The sequence below is a fragment of the Xenia sp. Carnegie-2017 genome, unplaced genomic scaffold (genome assembly GCF_021976095.1).
Source record: "Xenia sp. Carnegie-2017 unplaced genomic scaffold, XeniaSp_v1 HiC_scaffold_16, whole genome shotgun sequence".
In the NCBI taxonomy this organism is placed as follows: Eukaryota; Metazoa; Cnidaria; class Anthozoa; order Malacalcyonacea; family Xeniidae; genus Xenia; species Xenia sp. Carnegie-2017.
In genome coordinates this window covers 6958115-6980859 of record NW_025813469.1, presented here as the reverse complement: position 1 = coordinate 6980859, position 22745 = coordinate 6958115, and the positions used below count along the sequence as shown (strand labels likewise).

The following is a 22745-nucleotide window of genomic DNA, read 5'->3' as shown; positions in this document are numbered from 1 at the left end:
TACAACGATAGCGAAAAGATTGTGCAACGATAGCGAAAAGATTGTGCAACGATAGCGAAAAGATAGTGCAACGATAGCGAAAAGATAGTGCAACGATAGCGAAAAGATAGTGCAACGATAGCGAAAAGATAGTGCAACGATAGCGAAAAGATAGTACAAGGATAGCGAAAAGATAGTGCTGGTTAAAGCAATGAAATTGCCACGATAGAGCAACAATAACGCTAAAATATGGTGTAAAGATCTGTTTTAGTGTAGTGTTTTATATAGTGTAGAACAATGAACATCTACACTTTAGTATTATGAATTTAGTGGTTAAAAATATAAGAAAAATACAAAAAAACTGGTAACGAACCCGTTATTAGAACTCATCAATTTCATTTGAATTCCTGACTTTCCAACTTTAGGCCAGTTATCTCGAGGTTTAACTAAACTGAAAAAAACAGTTTGAATATGAATATTAATGAATACAACTGGCACGATGGAAATTTAATTTCGGAATAAAACGTTGACGTACAAAGTTGAACGGTGTATCCTGCGATGGTTTGAACGTCTAAAAAGAAAATTAAAGAAATTCAAATTTCCCTATAAATAACAACATGAAAGGTTAGATTGAGTCACATATTATTTAATGGATAATGTGACACAGACAGTGAAAAGACAAAAGCAGCGGGTGAATTAGTTGAGAAAAAATTTTGTCAGACAAAAGGATATCTAATGTGGCATTAAGCAATTCTAATTCAACACTAACCCACGGTCTCCTTTCACAATTTTCGTACCAAACTTGCGACATAATTCATTTTCTGCATTGAGATTTCTACAACATAAAGATAGATTCATCCATAGCTTACATCAAAGCCATTTTACATGTCATACAAATTTATTACATACAAACGATAAAACGTGTGCAGTGATTGGTCTATGGATGTTTTCAATCAAATCAGTCAATCAATCAAAGAGAATTTTCAAATCAATCATAAATAAACTTTAGAAGAACAATTAAAAATGTTTTAAAATTGTTTGTTTTGCATTATTGCTATTTTATGAAAAATTAAAGTTTGTTTTAAAATTGTCTGTTTTGCATTATTGCTATTTTATAAAAAGAACATGAGATATTTTCCGTGTATGCACTGGCTTATGCAAACCTTGAAGACGTTTGTGAAAACTCTCGAGCAGATACAACACTTGACCTTAGGTCTTGGTCGTGCAATGATCAACTATGAAGTTTTCTCAGAAGTCTCCGCGGTTTGCATAAGCCTGTGCAAACACAGTAAACATCTTTATTTCTTAAATAACCTGTGTTCCACCATGAGAAGTGGCTTTGTGAACATACTGGCATCAGTAAGGGATGATGACGGTTGCCCTGCGATAAAGACGATGAGCAAAAAGGTTCAGATGTATATCACAGTACAGGACCAGAGTAGCATAGCAAACTCATTCATTGGGGGGTGAAGGGGAGAGGGAGCAAATTCATACAAGCATGTTTTAATTCATTCAGAGCAATTCATTTAAAAGGAGCTTAACATTGCTTAATATTGAATATATGAAAACCTCTACAACAAGAATTGAATTTGCTATGCAACTGTATAGCACAATGAGAAATGTCCTTTGTAAAGGAGTTATTGGAAACATTTAATCTTATTTCACATTTTTAAATTTGTTTACCTGTTGAAATAGATGAGTTTGAAGTATTCAACAATAAAAATTCATCATCTTCCTTTGAAACAAGAGTCAAAATAATATAGAAATATGGAGATGATATTTTATACCATAAACAACAACTCACATCTTTTTTAAGGTCATCTTCTTCAAATTTTTTCCCTCTTTTCTTCTTTTTCTTTCCTTTCCTTCGGCTTTCATTTGAAGACTTGTTTCCACTTGCATTCACATTTTCTTTTTCGTCCAAATTTTCCTGCTGAGAGTCTTTAGAAATCTGCTCTTTATCAGAGGAAGCATGATCCTCTTCGTCATCATTGCTGTCTGCCAACTGTAAAGATTTTGACTTTTTTTATCATTTAATCACTGATGTATGTTTATACCCTTTAAATTTACCTAATTGCTCAGGAAGAGCACTTTCTCAGGTTATGATATTCAAGCAATTGTAATAATCATAGATATTTCCAGTAAATCTATCAATGTATCACGGTGAAAAATTCAAGTAAATATTTGCACCGGTAAACTTGAATGAGATTTGCAAGAGCCAAACTCCAGAACAACTATGTATATCCAGTACAACATACCAATTTTCTGTGGTCAACATATGTACATATATTTTATTTTTACAGGTAATATTATAGTTTTAAGTGCAATTATAGATAAACATGCACAAGTGAGTTCTGTAGAGATGGCAGCGAAACATTTTTAGTCTTTAAAAAGTCAAGAGTTTATGCTTAGCCATAATTGCACAAAAAACTATACTATTACTCAATAATTATATACTTTGAGATGTATCTTTACTGTATTGTCTAACTCTTTCTCGCTTTTTTACTGTCTATCACTTCAGAAAAGCTTGTTATGTGGCCAAACTGTTAAAAACAGTGGCATAGTCAGCCCGCAAATTTGGTCTTGCTATGTTAATTTTTCTGTGTTCACTCACTGTAAAAACAACAGATTTCTAAAGAAATGAATAATGCTGGTGTTCTAAAATTTACATAGCAGGACCAAAACTTGGGGGCTGGCAACGTCACTGGTTAAAATCATTCAGCAAAAAAAAGTAGGTAGGTACTTTCTGTTTTGCTTTTTTTCTTGGTATTCTTTTTTAGTGAATTTCAAATGCAGCTGTTAAAATCATGTTTTTATGTTATGTAGAAATCATGAAAAAATCCTGTTTTTTTATTGAAAAAATTGGCTTTCACTCCTTTTCAGCCATTCAGAAAACAGTATTTACAGTCAGTGCAATTACAGCTTTTCAACAGTACAATTACAAATTTTCACAGTGCACTTACAGATAAATTGCGCTGCAATCCATCAATCACAGTCGAGAAATATCTCAAAATGTATTATTATGCTGGTAATTGCCATTAATGGGAAACTGCTTCTTGCGGAAGCTTTTACATAATAGGAACTAAATAGATTGCTTTACAACACTTGCTGAGTACATAAGAGCAATTTAAATCGCTCACCTATACCTCTTTACAAATATGTGAATGGATAACTTAAGACAGTCTGATAAGTGAAATAATAAAATATGAAAAGCAGCATTTCGCATGCATACACACCACGTTAAATGCATTGATTTTCTTCTTTGTGCCAGAATTTTGAGAAGTGACCAAAAGATCCTCTTCTTCTATATCATCAGAAGCTATTTCTAACAAATTAGGTCCTTCAAAAAGAGTTTGATTCAATAATTAATAATTATAAGAAATTATAATAGCGAGTCTTATTTAGCTCACAACTAAATGGAAACGCTAAAAGTCTTAAGTACTAACCCTGCAATTTCCTCAAAGCTCTAGACGACATAGTGACATGTAGTAATTTATAAATATAATTATTTTCACAATTCACAATCTTCTATGAAGATCGCCATTTTGAATAATAATTAACATCGCTCAAAAAGTCAAAATGACATAAGCATAAGAAATTTAGAATTAAATGGTCATCCTTTGAATGACAACGTCAAATAAGCAAATTACTGAAAAATAAACTGCAGTAACACACTTCGTTTATCTATAAATTAATAAAAAAAAACAAACATATGGCAACGTACTATCGTCAGTGTAAAAGATCATATCAAGTATGACGTTTGATGGATCACATTTCCAGATAGTGTCACATGTTCATAGTGTTCCCCTCAAGGATGACAGCAATGATGAAAGCTCTTTCGATCTTTTTATTGTTATTTTATCTGCGACCATGCGATACGTGGACAAAATGGTTTACTTATCGACAAATAAAGTCGGAAACATCCATTCAAGATCAAGAAGAAAGCGTGAGAGGTTTAATTACGAGGTTACTTCATCGTCGAGCTTCAGAGTTCACAGTCATTGTAGATTTGAGTCTGGTGCCGTTAGGACAAGAAGCTTTCACCATCGAAACAGTTCAGGATAGGCTTGTGCTTAAAGGGACAACAGGTGTCGCAGCAGGATGGGCATTTCATCACTACCTTAAGTACTTTTGTGAAGCTCATATCTCGTGGAATGGTAATCAACTGGAGACAATACCGACACCGCTTCCCCGCGTTACACCACGAGTGAAAATCGTTATACCACACAGGTAGGGTGTAGTAATGGTATCATGATGATAAAGGTACTCAAAGGTACAACTTGTTATTAAGCCCTTAATGACCGAGCGCGAGGTCTTTACGGAGAAATAACGGACCGTTGTGTAGACTATCTATTCACAAAGATATCATTGAACAAAAAGAGGATTCAGAGGTGTTGCATAATGAGGTGGTTGAAAAATTTGTAGAAAAACCCAGGAGGCTGGCCTTTTTTAATAAATGATGGGTATAGAATGTGTTTTGATACTTGTTCTTATAATGCATGGTACTTCACTGAGAAAATTAAGCATAACTTTAAAGAATAAAGCCATTCCTGTCTACCTGCCCCAATCTAAACAAGTGTAAACTTACAAGTGGAATGCTAAGAACAATCTCTCTCTATGCATTTTAGGAAGTGTCGTATACTATGTTAATTTTTGTGCTAATCCAAATTTCTTCTTTTTATTCAAGGGCAGTGATGAGTTTGATTCATTATGTTTTAGGGGACAATTGTCTCCTGCGTAACGTTTCTCTGAGCCACCTTTAGTACCTTTTTAACTAGTTGCAGTTTTGGCGATTGCCACATTAAGAATGCAGCTAACAAAAAGGGGTTTTTATAACTTATTGTACAACAAATAATTCGCCCTCCAAATCGCAGGAAATGCTGTTTCCAAGGCTCTAGATTTCTAAATTTTCCGGGGGAACATAGTGGGCGGGATTTACTATTTTTCCTGGCTACGCCACTTGATAGTTAAACTGTTTTCCAAGTGTTTTTCCCTCGAATCACAATCGTAAATGATTTTGGAACGAGGAATGGAACGACGAGCACTAATTAACCCGTGGGTAGTACACAGTATGATTATTATCATCAAATGTGAATCAACAAGGACAACGTACCGCATGCAACTTAGAAATCAGAGCTAGACTACAAGATAACACTGTCCATTCTCCGTCAGATTCAGGTATTATCAGAATGTATGTACATCGAGTTATTCGTTTGTTTGGTGGAACTGGACTCGCTGGGAACAAGAAATTGACTGGATGGTAATGAATGGTATCAACTTGCCACTGGCATTCACAGGTCAGGAAACCATTTGGCAACGCATCTACAAGAGACTGGGCCTAACGCAGCATGAACTGGACGAGCATTTTGCTGGTCCAGCATTTCTCGCTTGGTAGGACAAAATATAAACACAGGATGATATTTAATTAAAAAAATTTGAAGATTTAAAACATGTTACACTTGAAGGTCCCGTATGGGTAACGTAAAAGGATGGGGAGGACCATTACCAAAGCCTTACTGGTACCAGAGACAGCTTGCTTTGCAGCATAAGATAATACAACGCATGCGCAGTTTTGGAATGATCCCAGTCCTACCCGCGTTTGCAGGTCACGTACCAAAGGCCTTAGCACGAGTATTTCCACATGCTACCATGACAACATTGAGTCGCTGGAGTCACTTCAGTCCACCATATGTCCCAACTTACCTCTTGGACCCTAACGATGAACTGTTTAAGGTGCGTTTTCATCCACTGACGGGAATGATGACTGAACTTTGCTTTGGGATGTCTCAAAAAAAAATGGAACTCCCAAATTTATTCATGCATATCGAATTAGTGGGCTGCACAAATTCAATGATATTTTGATTAATTCAAATTAGTTCATTGCAATGACAGAATTTATTCCATCTTTAAGGGAAACGTCGACTCCATCAATTTCTGCTGAACTAGTAGCGGTCGATTCATGAAATTAATTTGCGTTACATCAAAATATTGTACATTATATGTAGCAAACTAGTTCGATATGCATAGATAAATTTGTGTTTTCCGGGGTTTTTTTCATTTAAGTGCCCCTATCAGCAAAAACTTGCATTTGCAATATTAAAACTAGGTGTAATGTCTAATGTATCAGTGAAAAATTTGATTTTGTCAAATCGTCTTCTTGTTATGGAGATTGCTTTTCAATAAACCTTATCCGCCTTGGCATGATGTCTGGGTCGAGCCAAATTCTCACGTCTTCCATGGCAGTTGGTTTATATATCTTGTACTGAGTAATCTCTTGCATGACGTCACAAAATTTAGTCGTGCTAAAGTTTTCGGACGACGGACAATGTCCAATAAAAGGAGCGATTTTTGGAAATGGAGCGATTTGAGTAACATAATTCACTGATACGTTGGAAATCACACATAAATCAAATATCGCTGTAAAAAATTTATTGCTGAAAGGAAACTTTAATAAAACACAATACTTAATTGAACAAAGTGCAATGTGCCATGTATTATCACGTTAATGAAACATATTGCATCTTAAGAAAATACAGTATGTAGAGCATACACACTAAGGAATTTTTTCTTTTCAGACTATTGGAAAGATGTTCATTGAAGAGCAGATACACGAATACAACGGAACAGGTCACATTTACAACGGCGACACTTTCAACGAGTTGCGACCGAACACATCATCTCCCAGTTACCTCTCGCAAACAAGTAGAGCAGTATATGAAGCCATGGCTAGCGGAGATGATAAGGCCGTCTGGCTAATGCAAGGATGGATGTTTTTGAACGATCCAAAATTCTGGCAATCATCTCAAGTTCAGGCATATTTACAAGGTGTCCTAATCTATTTAATGATCCGTAAGAGATGAGACTAAATTTAATGATGAACATGAAACATGTATCGATGTTCTAGGAGTACCAAAAGGCAAGATGATAGTGCTGGATTTATATGCTGAGATTTCACCAGTTTGGAAAAAAACAAACTCATTCTATGGTCAACCGTTTATCTGGTGTATGCTTAATAATTTTGGTGGGAATGTCGGCATGCACGGAACGCTGCACACTATCGCTACAGGTAACTTTTGAATGATGAAAAATATTTAACATAGAAAGTTTAACCACGCAGCTAACTTTAAGTTACTTTGTAACTGAAACTTTGTGACCTCATCTCTAGAGCCAGTTAGGGTGCACCAACAACATGACAACATGCTTGGGATTGGCGTCACTCCCGAAGGTATTGAGACTAATTATGTAGTGTATGATCTTATGTTGGAGATGGGCTGGAGAGATAAACAGGTACAAGTAGGGGCATGGTTGAAGAAATACACGAAGCGAAGATACGGGGCCTGGAACCAAAACGTGGATATGGCGTGGAAGGTAAGAACGTAGATGAACAACCCAGTTCTGAAATGTTTGTGTTTTGAAAACAGCATTGTGTTCGTGAAGGCACTCGCCCAAAGTGTGTACAACGACACTAAAGGCTTCGCCAGACATTGTAAAGCAGTTCCTGTCATGAAGCCGTCACTCAATATAAAACCCGACTATTGGTACGAGCCGTTCTTCACTGTGGAGGCCTGGGACGGAATGATAAAAGCGGCGCCCAAGCTTATCCATTCAACAACGTTCAGGTAATGAAAGAGGTTGACGAATGGATGTTATTAACAATATGAAGGCTGCTGCTTTAGTTTTGGCCAAATATCAGCAATATTTGTGTTCCGTTGCATTGAAATTTTTTTGGCGATACAAGAGCACAACACAATGATAAAGACTTTGTTTACATTCTGTTTCAGTTATGATTTGGTGGACATCACAAGGCAATTTTTTCAATCGTTTTCTTATCTGTTTTATCAAAACGTCACATCGTCCTATAAATCAAACGATCTTCGGTCGCTACAGCTCGAGAGTGCTAAATTCATCGATCTTTTATATGATTTGGACCTAGTCCTTTCTAGCAATCGCTTCTTCCTACTCGGACGTTGGTTAAACGCTGCAAAACGTATGGCGCACTCTCCGACTGCCGAAAAACTTCTGGAGTTCAACGCACGAAATCAGATCACAACGTGGGGTCCACACGAGAACATTGAAGACTATGCGAACAAAATGTGGAGTGGACTGGTGAAAGATTTTTATAAACAACGCTGGGCAGTATTTGTCGGTTTCTTAATGAAATCTCTTATCTGGAAAGAGCCATTCAATTTAACCGCTTACAATGACGACATAATGAAGTTTGAAAAACTTTGGACGACCACTCGCGTTCATTATCCTGAACATGCGCAAACAGACACATTAAAGACTGTCATGTTTCTTTACAAAAAATACAGAAAATATGGCGAGTTGGTAGCGCCCAAGCATTTCTAGACTTTTGAAAACCAATTTGAGCTGAAAAGAAAGACTTCTACATAATCTTCACTTATACCATAGATAATACTTTTTCTAATCGATAAAATTACAAATATGTAAAGTTGTATAACTAAAACGCTACACAATATCAGAGTTTATCTAAAGAATACATTACTTCGTTAACCGATCTTCTGTCAACAACAATTTCTAATGTGTGTTTTTTTTGTTTGGAATAAAGCAATTGCATTGACATCTCAACATTAAAACCTATCTCTTACTTAAAATAATATCTTATAAAACTAATTTTGCCTTGTCACAATCGGTGACGTACCAGCCAGCAAATTTCATCATGCTATGCAAATTTAATTCATCGGCATGATTTCTCTCTTTAAATTTGTATTGCTTTTAAATACGGAAAATGAACACCGAGATATTTGCATAGAATGACACAACTTCCAGGTAGTCCACGATAGTGGTCACAATTCAATCCAGCTATTTAATATCAAAGTTAAAAGCTTAAGGAAACAAAAATTGCTGTTGCTTTCGGATGAAGTTGCCTCATCGCTATTTGTCAACAAATATCGAAGATTTGACTTGACACAAACAGAACATTGCTTGCATAAATGAACGACGATTTATAGGTGTCATTTTACATCAAAATTAGGAACAAACACTGATCAACAATGTCCACAATATAGACATTGTTCTGTTTGGTACTGTCGTTCAACAACATCCTTTCACCTCTGTGATGAATTCTCTTTACCTACGCAACCCTTTAAAAAGCTTACGTAGTATGACCTGCTAAATAAATACAACCGAGTTTACCCCATTTCAATTTTCAGAGAAAAGTTAATGTACTACGTTAAAAATTTTATAAAGGTATCCTACATTGAGCCATTTTAGAAAACACGAACTTTCATCTTTTAGCAGACGATTCTCGTTCAGCAAGCATATTCTGGAGTTTTCTAGCGAGAACCCCATTTCCGTTGCTCATCTTTGCAGCCTTGCAGTAGTCTTCATTATCATCGTTGTCGCATAGCAACCGTTTTCTTGAGTGACCGTTGCAGCCATTCAAAATGGCACTATTGATGTTTTGCAAATTCTGTAAAACATAACAACACATAATCATGAAACACAATAACCATGCAACAATATAACCATACAACACAATAACCATGCAAAACAATAACCGTGCAACACAATAACAATACAACACAATAACCATGCAACAATATAACCATGCAGCACAATAACCATGCAACATGATAACCATGCAACAAAATAACCATGAAACACAATAACAATACAACACAATAACCATGCAAAACAATAACCATGCAACATGATAACAATGCAACAATATAACCATAAACACAATAACCATGCATCATGATAACCATGCAAAAATATAACCATGCAACACAATAACCATGCAACATGATAACCATGCAAAACAATAACCATGCAACACAATAACAGTGCAACACAATAACCATGCAACAATATAACCATGCAGCACAATAACCATGCAACATGATAACCATGCAACATGATAACCATGCAACACAATAACAGATAACCATGCAACACAATAACAATACAACAATACCATGCAACATGATAACAATGCAACAATATAACCATGAAACATGATAACCATGCAACAATATAACCATGCAACACAATAACCATGCAACACAATAACCACAACACAATAACCATGCAACATAACCATGCAACAATAACAATGCAACAAATAACCATGCAACACAATAACCATGCAACAAAATAACCATGCAACAATAACAATGCAACAATATAACCATGAATAACATGCATCATGATAACCATGCAAAAATATAACCATGCAACACAATAACCATGCAACATGATAACCATGCAAAACAATAACCATGCAACACAATAACCATGCAACAACAATAACCATGCAGCACAATAACCATGCAACATGATAACCATGCAACATGATAACCATGCAACACAATAACCATACAACATGATAACCATGCAACACAATAACAATACAACACAATACCATGCAACATGATAACAATGCAACAATATAACCATGAAACATGATAACCATGCAACAATATAACCATGCAACACAATAACCATGCAACACAATAACCATGCAACACAATAACCATGCAACATGATAACCATGCAACACAATAACAATGCAACACAATAACCATGCAACAAAATAACCATGCAAAACAATAACCATGCAACATGATAACAATGCAACAATATAACCATGAAACACAACCATGCAGCACAACAACCATTTAAGCCAGATAAGTTTTCATTCTTGTGAGTGAAATTACCAGAAAACTTCAGTCAGTAGACGTTGCTATCCTGGCGTTGTGCTAACACGATAAAGTCAATTTAATTCATACTATACCTCAGATGGACTTTCCTTGAAACTATAGGACAAACGAGGGGAGTTGCACACAAGAGGAAGTCCTACAAAAAAGTACTTTTCAACAATCATACTTCAGTTGAAAACTTTCATAAATTAAGTAGCTTAGCGAGTGACTAAGAAGTATTTCGCTAAAATATCCAGCTACGTCATAGTAATCGGGTTGATGTGTGACGGAAAACTGTTTTACAAAATTTGAAAAAACTATAAACCGATTATTTCAAGAACCTGAAAATTAACAAAAAATCTACAAACCGAATTGCTATCATTAATATTGCAGTAAACCTAACTCTCACCGCTCTTACGTGGAGATATGTACACAGATTGCCCGGATGTCACTCTCTAAAATGAAAATGTTCAACACAGATGACACAGATGTAAAAATGTCGAAAGTTGAAACATCACAAAAACATGTAGAGTTCCTTACCCTGCGAGGGGAATGGGACTGGTGTCGTGCTACGGGTAATGGCGACAAAGGCGGTGCATCGGGCTGAAACAAAACCAAACATAAAACTCTCGAGTTTTTCACAAGACAAACCACAAACTTAGGTAAAAAGAGTTCAAGTTTAAAGATTAAAACACCATGTCAATACAGTCATTACATACAGTCAAAAATCTTTACAAGTACTTACACCATTCTCGTTCGCTGAAAACTTTCGTGCAAACTTTTGAATTCTCTTTATATAAACCTAAAATAAAAAAGCAGCTGAAGCAATGTACATAGTGAAGCTCCAAGAAATCAAATGTTTTTCAACTTACTTTATTATAAAATTCAATAAGATCGCCACGGTTGTTTTCAGGAGAACTGGAATCCGTTGTTGTTTCCGTTTGCGTGGGAGGAGGGGTTGATGGGACGGTACTCACACTTCGTATTTGGGGACTGGCACTACGGCTTGATGGAGCGCTGTTGGCCGAGGTGACTATGGTGGGACTAGAGCGAGCGCTATTTGGCTCACTCTTTACTGCAAACAAAGATGTTTAAAGAGTAAGACTTCAGAGAAGTATAAGTACAATAGAGTTATAACCGAGTAAACAGATTACCGTGAGTGCTGTCATTACTACTGGCACTACCGGATTTAGTCTTCTTAGGACAAAGTAGGACATTTCGGTATATCTAAATACGCGGATTTCTTTTCATAATTGATATTATAATCAAATCTCATTTTAAAATAAGCAAACTTACATAAACACATACATCCAGTCACAGACAAAACTAAATCATACACTGATTTACATTTCAAATTTATTGCTCTAAAGCTTTGTAAATTCAAAGCGACATTTACTGAGTTATGACAGTCATGAAAACGTAATTATAATTTTTATAAGTTGCAACGACCATGGATAAACTAGCGCGCAACTTAATTAACTAGCTATTGCAGAATTTTATTTTATGCGGATTTCATTGTAATATTTCATAATTATTTGTGAAGGGTTCCGTTTTTTTCGAGGCACTCTGTACGTACCATTTAAACAGTCTACTCATTTTATGATGCACTTCACCAGCTTTTGGTAATTTTTTTACTCACGTGACTTGCTGCCTGTGGCTGCGTACGGTAATGACGCATGATATCTTGAAATTTGACGTCATAATTGGTAACCTGATATGGAGAGAACGAGTTGATATTTTATGAGAAGAAAGGATAAGATGTGATAAGATGATACAAAGAACACTACATGTACCTTTCCCATGACATAAATGGCACACATCAATAACTGGTCAAGATGACGATCTTTCATAAGATCTGTACAACTGATCAATGAATGTTCGAAACACGTCCATATTCTATAAACAACAAGAGCACTTCATCATACATTTTAAAATATTCGTGATGTCAACAGACATTGATGCATATCTATAAAGCTCTTTATGAAAGTTCCATTTCCAGAATAGACATACGTACACCAGATCAAATAACAATTTAAAAAGAAAACCTAAATCACACAGATTGTTACAGTAGAATGAGGGAAGAACGTAAGTAAAAACGAAAAGTTTGAAGTCTACATAACACAGATGAATACATACAATTTCATTGGGATGGGACACATTTATGCAAGAAGACCAGATGAAAAGGAAAACAAATTTTTTAATATCTACTTACTTTCCTCTTAAATCCTCATTTACATTTAATTTTGCACATAAGTCACGAAGGCGAACACTTGCTAAATGGTAGACCTAAGTGACAAAAAAAACCTACACTTAATAAGTTGGTAAACGACACAATTCTTACGATGCACATAATAACATATTTTTGCATTCTATAAAACAATTCTTTCTACATCAAGAACATCTTATTGTATAGTTGAAAAAGCCACCCCCAAATGAAGTGCAGATAGTTATTTTTTGTGTTTACAAACATGAGAAATTTTGATCCAAACATTTTATGTCCCGTTTGATGATCTTGCAAGACTCCTTTAGTGTCGAGAAAAGTATCGTTATAACAGAAATCGTACAATGCTAATTTTCATGCACTTTTCAACAAATTTTGAATAATTTAAGGGCTAAGACCTTAAAATGCACAAAAAGCACAACTAAAGACAGAAATCTTTAAACGCATTGTCAAGATAAAAATAAAAGAGCTTTTTCAAATGAATGAAGGGTAAATGGCGTGTTTCATTGACTTGAAATCGGACATGATGGTATGCTTACATAAACAATACAGTGCACAAGTTGCTTTTTTGTGAAATAAAGGATCAACTCCACTTATGAAAAAAGTAGTGCGATCGATGATATGCTTACAAAAATACAATCAAAAAAATTTTAATTCAAGCACTTTAAGTTTATCTTAATAAATTCGAGTACTTTTAAGGCCTTGTTTTCGCTTCAAATTCAAGGACATTCAAGAATTGTACAAATCCTGTTTTAATAGATAACGTAGTACATGGTCAAACATTGCAAACCTTTCTAAAGAATAATGCTGTCGATCCAGTCTTCTTTGGTCTCAACATTGCATCTTTATCGGGCGTTGCTGGAGCTGACGTCATTTTCACGGGACTAGGTAATGGTGAACGAGTAACCTTTGGACTGGAGACAGATGAATTGATAATGCTACCATTGCCTGTTTTGACTGTATTTATCGACTTAGTAAGTTGTGTAGCCCTTTTCATAGTACTTGATGCAGTTGATGTTATATTGATTGGTAACGATTTAGGTCCTGACGTCATTGTTTGAGTTCCAGAATCCCCAGAAAATAATTTACGACGTGCCAGATGTGGTTGCACTGGTGACGAATACCGGTCATGGGCGGAGACAGCGGGAGAACTGGGGATACCTAATAGAGCAAGAGACATAGGTATTTAAAGACAGTTCGAATATGGGGTTTTCATGCAGTAGTCTCCAACCTCTTTTTCCCGTTTCTTCATCAGATATTCTCTTAACAACAGGATGAACAAGGGGCGATCTCACAGCTCCCGTTGAGCCAACAGCATGCTCAATGTTCTGAGGTACAGTCACTTCCTCACACGATGGTACTTCATGTAACGTATTTATATAATCCCAAAGAGGAGAGCCAGTTTGCCAAGCCATTGACTCAAGAATCTGTTCCTCGATCTAAAGAAATTACAAAACGTTGAATAGAGCAATTTAAAAAGACAATTATCAGGCATTCACTCAGGCTACTCGAAATCAGGTTATAATACGTGGTTTCCAAATAGCATAACAAATTTCACGGCAATGCAATCTCACACAAGACAATATACTATGTAAATAATGATTTCTGACACTCGCTACTACGCTTTACGCGTGAAATGATCAAAGAAATAATTTGATTGGTTCAAGGACTTCGTGTCGGACACGCGTGCTTTGTGTAGTCTCGCGACAATACGGAAAAATCAGAATTTTTACCTGGGTGACAAGAAAAAAGTTCAATGCAACTTACGTAGTTGAGATGTTTCACAACGTCACGGGATAAACCATCTTCCGCTCGAATTAAAACTTCAATCACCTGCAGAAAACAAACATGGAAAATGGACATCTCTATAACAGAATGGCAAATTTAAACAAGCTCACCCCTTATAGCATACACTTCTTTATGACTGACTACAGTAAAAATACACTTCTCTATGACTGACTACAGTATAACATACACTTCTTTATGACTGACTACAGTAAAACATACACTTCTTTATGACTGACTACAGTATAACATACACTTCTCCATGACTGACTACAGTATAACATACACTTCTTTATGACTGACTACAGTACAACATACACTTCTCTATGACTGACTACAGTAAAACATACACTTCTCTATGACTGACTACAGTACAACATACACTTCTCTATGACTGACTACAGTAAAACATACACTTCTCTATGACTGACTACAGTAAAACATACACTTCTCTATGACTGACTACAGTATAACATACACTTCTCTATGACTGACTACAGTAAAACATACACTTCTCTATGACTGACTACAGTATAACATACACTTCTCTATGACTGACTACAGTATAACATACACTTCTCTATGACTGACTACATTACATACACTTCTCTATGACTGACTACAGTATAACATACACTTCTTTATGACTGACTACAGTATAACATACTTCTCTATGACTACATTACAACATACACTTCTCTATGACTGACTACAGTATAACATACACTTCTTTATGACTGACTACAGTATAACATACACTTCTCTATGACTACAGTATAACATACACTTCTTTATGACTGACTACAGTAAAACATACACTTCTTTATGACTGACTACAGTATAACATACACTTCTCTATGACTGACTACAGTATAACATACACTTCTCTATGACTGACTACATTACAACATACACTTCTCTATGACTGACTACAGTATAACATACACTTCTTTATGACTGACTACAGTATAACATACACTTCTCTATGACTGACTACATTACAACATACACTTCTCTATGACTGACTACAGTAAAACATACACTTCTTTATGACTGACTACAGTATAACATACACTTCTCTATGACTGACTACAGTATAACATACACTTCTCTATGACTGACTACATTACAACATACACTCTATGACTGACTACAGTAAACATACACTTTTTATGACTGACTACAGTACAACATATACTTCTTTATGACTGACTACAGTAAAACATACACTTCTTTATGACTGACTACAGTAAAACATACACTTCTTTATGACTGACTACAGTAAAACATACACTTCTTTGACTGACTACAGTAAAACATACACTTCTATGACTGACTACAGTAAAACATACACTTCTCTATGACTGACTACAGTATAACATACACTTCTATGACTGAGTATAACATACACTTCTCTATGACTGACTACAGTAAAACATACACTTCTTTATGACTGACTACAGTACAACATATACTTCTTTATGACTGACTACAGTAAAACATACACTTTTTATGACTGACTACAGTAAAACATACACTTCTTTATGACTACAGTAAAACATACACTTCTCTATGACTGACTACAGTAAAACATACACTTCTTTATGACTGACTACAGTAAAACATACACTTCTCTATGACTGACTACAGTAAACATACACTTCTTTATGACTGACTACAGTAAAACATACACTTCTCTATGACTGACTACAGTAAAACATACACTTCTCTATGACTGACTAAAGTAAAACATACACTTCTCTATGACTGACTACAGTAAAACATACATTTCTCTATGACTGACTACAGTAAAACATACACTTCTTAATGACTGACTACAGTAAAACATACACTTCTCTATGACTGACTACAATAAAACATACACTTCTCTATGACTGACTACAGTAAAACATACATTTCTCTATGACTGACTACAGTAAAACATACACTTCTTTATGACTGACTACAGTAAAACATACATTTCTCTATGACTGACTACAGTAAAACATACACTTCTCTATGACTGACTACAGTAAGAGCACTGCACCAGCACCGCAGAGGTCATGGGTGCAGTTAGAGCACTGCACCAGCACCGCAGAGGTCATGCGTTCGAATCCCGTTGAGTCACCTGAATTTTTCAGGTTCACGAGACAATTGCTTAAATTGTCCAACAAAGTGCGAAGATCATATCTTCATTTAATTTCAACACCGCACTGCATATAACGTTCTTTCATATCAATAAACTTCTCTATGACAGACTACAGTATTATATACATCTCTCTATCAATTAACTACAGTATAGATTACACTTCTCTATGACAGACTACAGTATTACATACACTTCTCTATGACAGACTACAGTATAACATATATTTCTCTATCAATAACTGCAGTATAGAATACACTTCTCTATGACTGTCTACAGCAAAACATACATGTCTCTATCAATAACTACAATATTACATACACTTCTCTATGACTGACTACTGGATAGCGTATACCGTACTCGTTTAAGTGCTGTGCGCAAGTTAAAATTTCGGGTGCAGCGCTAAAACGAGCATTTACGGTACTTTCTTAGCACAAAAAACTTGTAAAATAAAGTGTACTTGACATTCAACGTTTGCAATGAACATACCTTGTAAAAGAAATAAGGACTAAGACCATAGACCTCCAAAACCCACGGAAATATCCTATAAAGAAAGTGTTAAAATTGACACAACGGACAGGAAATGTAAACTCTAGAATTTACTTCACCTTTGTGAGTTATAAGAAAATATAACGATCTCTAGGCAACAAGCGATCAAAGATCTATGAAATATGTCTTGATCCAACAATGTCTATACAATAATCAATCTCATAAAAAACATTTCAACTTTGTTGCTACACAATAAGAAAACGTCGATAAATATTAATGACGTCATACCGCAAGATCAAACTGGGTTTGAAGACGCTTCTTCTCGGAACGCGCAACAGCCTCCAATGACTTGAAAAAGATAAACATATAACATTAAATATCATCTTCATTTACATTTATTTTAAGTTAAGTGGAAATTAGGAAACCAACAAGAATTCGAGAAGATTTAGATTTTCACTTAAAAGAAAGAAAAAACAATCTCCGTTCCCAGTCTATTTAAAATGTGCTGCTTCTAACACTTGTCCAAATCTCTCCGAAAATCCTTTTTCTATGCTATCGTCAATGGGCTTCATTAAAATCTTTCATTTTTTAAACATTATATTTACTCAAGCTTTACACCAAAGAACGGCGGGAGAATGTCGTATTTACAAAATATTACATACAGTACGCTTCATCTAATCAGCAGACAGTATCTATAAACTTTGCAACTATAACAACTATGGCTGCCTTATGAACATACCTTGTAATACAAAGTGAGAGCAAGATTCCAACGATTATCGGCGAACTCTTTACTTGAGCTGGGCGAATCAGGACGTGAGCTTGAAGGCTGAAGAATTCAAATGATTGGCAAGTCAGTACTGAGATATAGCATTCGTAGGTACATTGAAGGAAGATGCATCACACAGTAGCTAGCTATATATTATATACTGTTTTCAATAAAGAATCTAATTTGATACTTTTGAATCAGCTTTGAAAAATGTTCGTAAAAACTTAGAATGCATCAAAACTCCCAGTTGAATTTTTCCAGTTTCCGCAAGCCTCAAATAAGGAAACTTGCCTTTCAATTACACCCTCACCTCAACCACCCCCAACAACATGGAGAATTTTTACCTGTGTGTATTTTAAACAGAACTGTTCAGCCATTTCAGAAACACGTCTCTCAATTGCCTCTCGAGGACTGTTCTTACATTCACTGAAAGTGAGCAGGCAAAGTTCATAAATCATAATTCACATAAGCCAGGTGATGTACGTATAACAATACTTGAATATATTGATTAATCCTTCACTTGGTCTTGATTTGAACCCAAGCAGCAAAGACTGCAGGCGACTGACTGATTGTGTTGCTGTTGATACTGGTGTGACACTGAAAATAGAACATGGATGTTTGCTGAAAAGGTATCATAATTGATTGCATGTAATTACTGAAGTCACTAAACCCACTTTGGATCTTTTCTTTTAAATATTTTCGACCGGTGAGAGGAGTCTGAGGTGCAACACTTTTGTTCTAAAATAACAAAGAAAAAGACAATAGACAAAGGAGCTCACTCTGTTGCTCAGCTTTACAGAAATAGCAATAGGGCGGTATGAAAATCAAATATTTTTATCAACCCCCCAAAGCCCAGAGACTTCTCTGAATTCATTTTTAATTGACATTAATCCTTTGAACCTTACATCAATTCCCTGTAATAAGTTTGGCTGCAACAGTGGGCGGCTTATTACATTGACTGTGGTCCAAGTGTTATTTGTGGAATAAACTTGTTTACAAAGTGAAATAACAATTGTTAAAATTGATTTATGCACTATGCAAATTGTTTAATGAGAGAGCACAATGTAACATATTCAGAGGGTAAATATCATAGCAATAGTAAACTTTACTGTGTGCAGAGGAAATGAATGATACGTAGGAACAAATCCAATTTTAGTCTCAACATCGAGCCTCACTGGCCATTTTACAATGCAAATTTCTTTATTATAAAAATATAAAATAAAAACTATACTTAAAAAAATTTTCACTCAGCCTCAAAAGTGTCTACAGGCCTTCAGCCCCTTCTGAGACCTGGCATGAAAATGTTTTTATAAGCACAGAGCTCATAGACAGTAAACAAAATATGTGTATTTTTCAGGTAGACACATTGGGTGAATTTTCATATTTGCTGATGACAGATTAGCAAAGGCTTTGGTAATGAGGTGAACATACCACCCATACATACCTTTGAAACAAATTCCTCCAAGTGCTGTCGTGAAGATGCCTCTTGATCCAAGTCTATCTGTTGTATTTTACGGGGAGTACCAATCTCCACTTCAGCACTATCGGACAGAAACACTCTTTCATCAAAATCACCAGATGATAGAACATATTCCTCATACTCATGTGAAACATTTTTCCTACCAAAGACAAATCCAACAAGTATATAACAAGTACTGACAACTTATAAACATCAAGAATAATCAGATGCATTACAAATTGGATTCAAAGTTGTAAAGATCCAGTAAGCCACTTAAAGATTTCTCGCCGCCTTTCAAAATCTATTAACAGAAAACACTTTGGCAAGATCAGCATTATAGAGGTCAGTGGCATATTCAGCTTGCAAATTTGGTAATGCTATATGTAAACTCCTTTATGATAAGTTTTATTCATTTCTTTAGAAATCTATTGTATTTACAGTGAGTGAACATTTAAATATTTACATAGCAGGAACAAACTTGCAGACTGGCTACACCACTGATATTGAGACAAATGATTATGTTCATTGCTATACTTGATACCTTTTGCTTGAATAGTTTTTCAATATAGGGCTTCCAGTGATGTTCTCGGATCTGTTTAGCCTCAAGCTGTAAACCTAAAAATAAATTTATATTTTCCAAATAAAAATTGTCCTGTTTATTTATAAAAGAAAACAATAAAACATATGCAGTGATTAGTCTATAGTTGTGCTTGCATCAGCTTGTGCAAACTGATCTTAGCTCAACCAATCAAATCATTCAATAAATAAAAGAGAATTTGCAAATTTAATTTTCTTCTAAAGGTCTCCTTCAATTGCATAAGCCTGTGCAAACACAGAACCATCTTCTATTCCTTAAATAATACTTCATTAAATATGTGGGCAAAACTTCCATTAGCTAAGCATTTCTACTTAAAACGATACATTAAATTACCATCAAAAACTTCACAGAGATAGGCAACAATACATGAAACATTGGCAACAGTTCTTCCCTCCTTCTGGTTTGTGTATTTAAGAACAGCTTTAAAGAATGAAAAAATGACGGAATAGAAAAACTTTTCCTGCATTAACCATGCAGGATGTAATCAATGTTACCATCTGTGAAGTTAGGGTCAACCATTTCTTTTGTATGTCTGGCACCCACAGCATTAGAATAAAATAAATCCAGACATGACAGGAGTAAATGGTAAGAGTTAACAAGATCATCGCTGATGGCTGGAAAATTACCTGAATACACACAATTATATAATGATAAAAGTCGATATAATAATGGATACTTGAACATCAAAAACTATCTTAAAACTTTGTTCAATAAATTTTATAAAAAACTTGATGAACCCACACTCTAGAAATAACCTTTTTAATGCTTTAAAGTGCTATATAATATCATTCAGCATTGCCACAAAAAACATACACTTTTAAGACTATAAAGACATTTGAGTAGCAGATGACAAAATCAAGCAATCACAAGCAAGCACTGATGGTACAATTAAAAGTTTCATACAACATCAATCAGTACTACTCCAGTCTACCACACAGCACACATTTCAATGACTATATGGATGTCTCTGATGTCAAAATTAACCAATCATGAGCAAGAACTGGTGGTATGATTAAGCATGTTTAAAGATCATCAATATTAACTAAATTTAATTACAAACATCCTTTTCAGAAATGGGAATTTATTGCCCTGCATTTAACTAGCTTTAAATATTCCTGAAGAAATGTTGGAGAGTCAGATGTTCAAGAACGACAAAACATTTATAAATTCCAGAATATCTTGAGATTTTCCTGTCCAGGGGAATGACCCGGGAAATTTTTATAAAAGAGCTTAATAAAAACCCTCCAAAACTCAAGCTGCAAAACAAAGCATATGACTCTCTACACGACCACTTCGTTATAAAGAAAGCGCTTAGACTTGAAAACCGACATTTCCCGAATAAAAAGTTTGCCATTACAAAACATTTAAATTTAAATATCAAGGACATTGAAAATATTTCCATTGTCTCGTTTCATATTGATGCCCAAACTTACCTTTAGCGAGAACATACAACGTCCAACAGAATTTGTAAACTTCCATCACACTACAAGCGACCTTTCTTAAATGAAAATAGCAATAACTCAGTCAAAAGAGTTGCAGTATGTAATGGTTACATTTTAATGTAGCTGGTATCCCCGATAGTAAACGAGGTGTAAATATGATCAAATAATCGAAAAGCGTCGCCAGTTTAATTCAATTGAACTCAGGCATAAAAATACTATATTATACCTTTGTTTTCGCGATCTGTGAGTCTTCATGCTGTCGAGTGCATCGCGCGATTTGAAAATTTTGAAGAAGATATTGTCAAACTTTTTGAAGATGACTGAAACAACGGCGAAATTTCGATTCAAACGATCAATCTTTTTACGAAAATCATCTTCCGAGTTCGTCATGTCTAGCCACTTCTTCATTTTTTGGAAGAATTGGATTAAACTAAACAAAAAGGAGAAGAGATGTTCGCACAATACTCACGATACTATCATAGCCATAATATCAACAAGACGACGCAAGTCGAGACAAACGGCCATTGCGTTATCTCCTTTATAAATACGTCAACCGTATTACTATAGTAAATATTTTAAGAATAGTTTACCTTAATTTTGCTTCGCGGAGCAATCGTGTCAAAGAAACACAATTTCCCCGGACTAATGTCTTGTCGTCCGCGGAAGGTAACACAGCTTTCCTTCCAGACAAATATAAGCCACAAGCAAGCCAATGTAAGCCGTCTCCCTGTGGATAATGACACGTAATACTGAGGAAAGAGTATCGTCATTGAGCACAACAAATGCAAAAGTTTCGTAGATCACAACAAAGAACGCGACAGACAACATCCAAATATTGGTACTATAAAGAACGCGTGTTTCTAATACATTAACAAATTTTGCTTACCTCCAGCGAGTAATTTTGACCAATATTCGAAAATATTGTCCAGGCAGTGTTCGCCGTAGGTTCATCCATGTTAAGTTCGCTACAAACATTATCAAATCTTCGTTTAAGGTCCACTTTCTCCGCCTCTTGGTCTCCCGCCATTGTTGTTACGAAGTCAACAACAAGCCAGCAAGAGGCAGACAAGGAGATTCTTTTCGGCCAATGAAATTACGAGGAAAGTGAGATTTGGCGCGAAAATATATGATAAAGCCATGGATAAAGCATAAGCGAGACAAAGGAATTGCTAATTAACCGATATTTTTTCCGAAAT

At 35.4% G+C, this 22745-nt stretch overlaps 3 protein-coding genes across 3 annotated transcripts in view; 1 reads left to right on the top strand and 2 right to left on the bottom strand.

Moving 5' to 3' along the window:
- Positions 1-3641, bottom strand: part of LOC124435938 — a 4417-nt gene extending 776 nt beyond the window's left edge. The window contains exons 1-8 of the mRNA XM_046985869.1: positions 3426-3641; positions 3216-3319; positions 1784-1984; positions 1663-1714; positions 1294-1360; positions 749-814; positions 515-550; positions 353-430 (exon numbers count right to left, since the gene is read on the bottom strand). Coding sequence (XP_046841825.1) covers positions 353-430; positions 515-550; positions 749-814; positions 1294-1360; positions 1663-1714; positions 1784-1984; positions 3216-3319; positions 3426-3456 — 635 coding nt within the window. The 5' untranslated portion in view covers positions 3457-3641. The remainder of the gene's footprint in view (positions 1-352; positions 431-514; positions 551-748; positions 815-1293; positions 1361-1662; positions 1715-1783; positions 1985-3215; positions 3320-3425) is intronic.
- Positions 3642-3754: 113 nt separating this feature from the next.
- Positions 3755-8514, top strand: LOC124436322 (alpha-N-acetylglucosaminidase-like). Its single transcript, XM_046986230.1, has 8 exons — positions 3755-4209; positions 5152-5370; positions 5445-5712; positions 6555-6804; positions 6884-7045; positions 7145-7347; positions 7417-7598; positions 7761-8514. Exons 1-8 carry the CDS (start codon positions 3770-3772, stop codon positions 8326-8328), a joined length of 2292 nt encoding a protein of 763 aa, XP_046842186.1. The 5' UTR covers positions 3755-3769; the 3' UTR covers positions 8329-8514.
- On the bottom strand, positions 8376-22722 carry LOC124436323 (retinoblastoma-like protein 1). The gene is made up of 29 exons (XM_046986231.1): positions 22436-22722; positions 22140-22276; positions 21776-21979; positions 21541-21605; positions 20602-20733; positions 20441-20527; positions 20051-20124; positions 19746-19810; positions 19495-19669; positions 18721-18788; positions 18546-18647; positions 18395-18476; positions 18024-18110; positions 17573-17632; positions 17404-17486; positions 17285-17339; positions 14632-14697; positions 14096-14303; positions 13655-14025; positions 12856-12929; positions 12437-12539; positions 12283-12354; positions 11798-11870; positions 11516-11718; positions 11389-11445; positions 11184-11246; positions 11053-11098; positions 10739-10800; positions 8376-9412 (listed from the first exon to the last, which is right to left on the bottom strand). Exons 1-29 carry the CDS (start codon positions 22574-22576, stop codon positions 9227-9229), a joined length of 3201 nt encoding a protein of 1066 aa, XP_046842187.1. The 5' UTR covers positions 22577-22722; the 3' UTR covers positions 8376-9226.
- Positions 22723-22745: the final 23 nt, after the last annotated feature.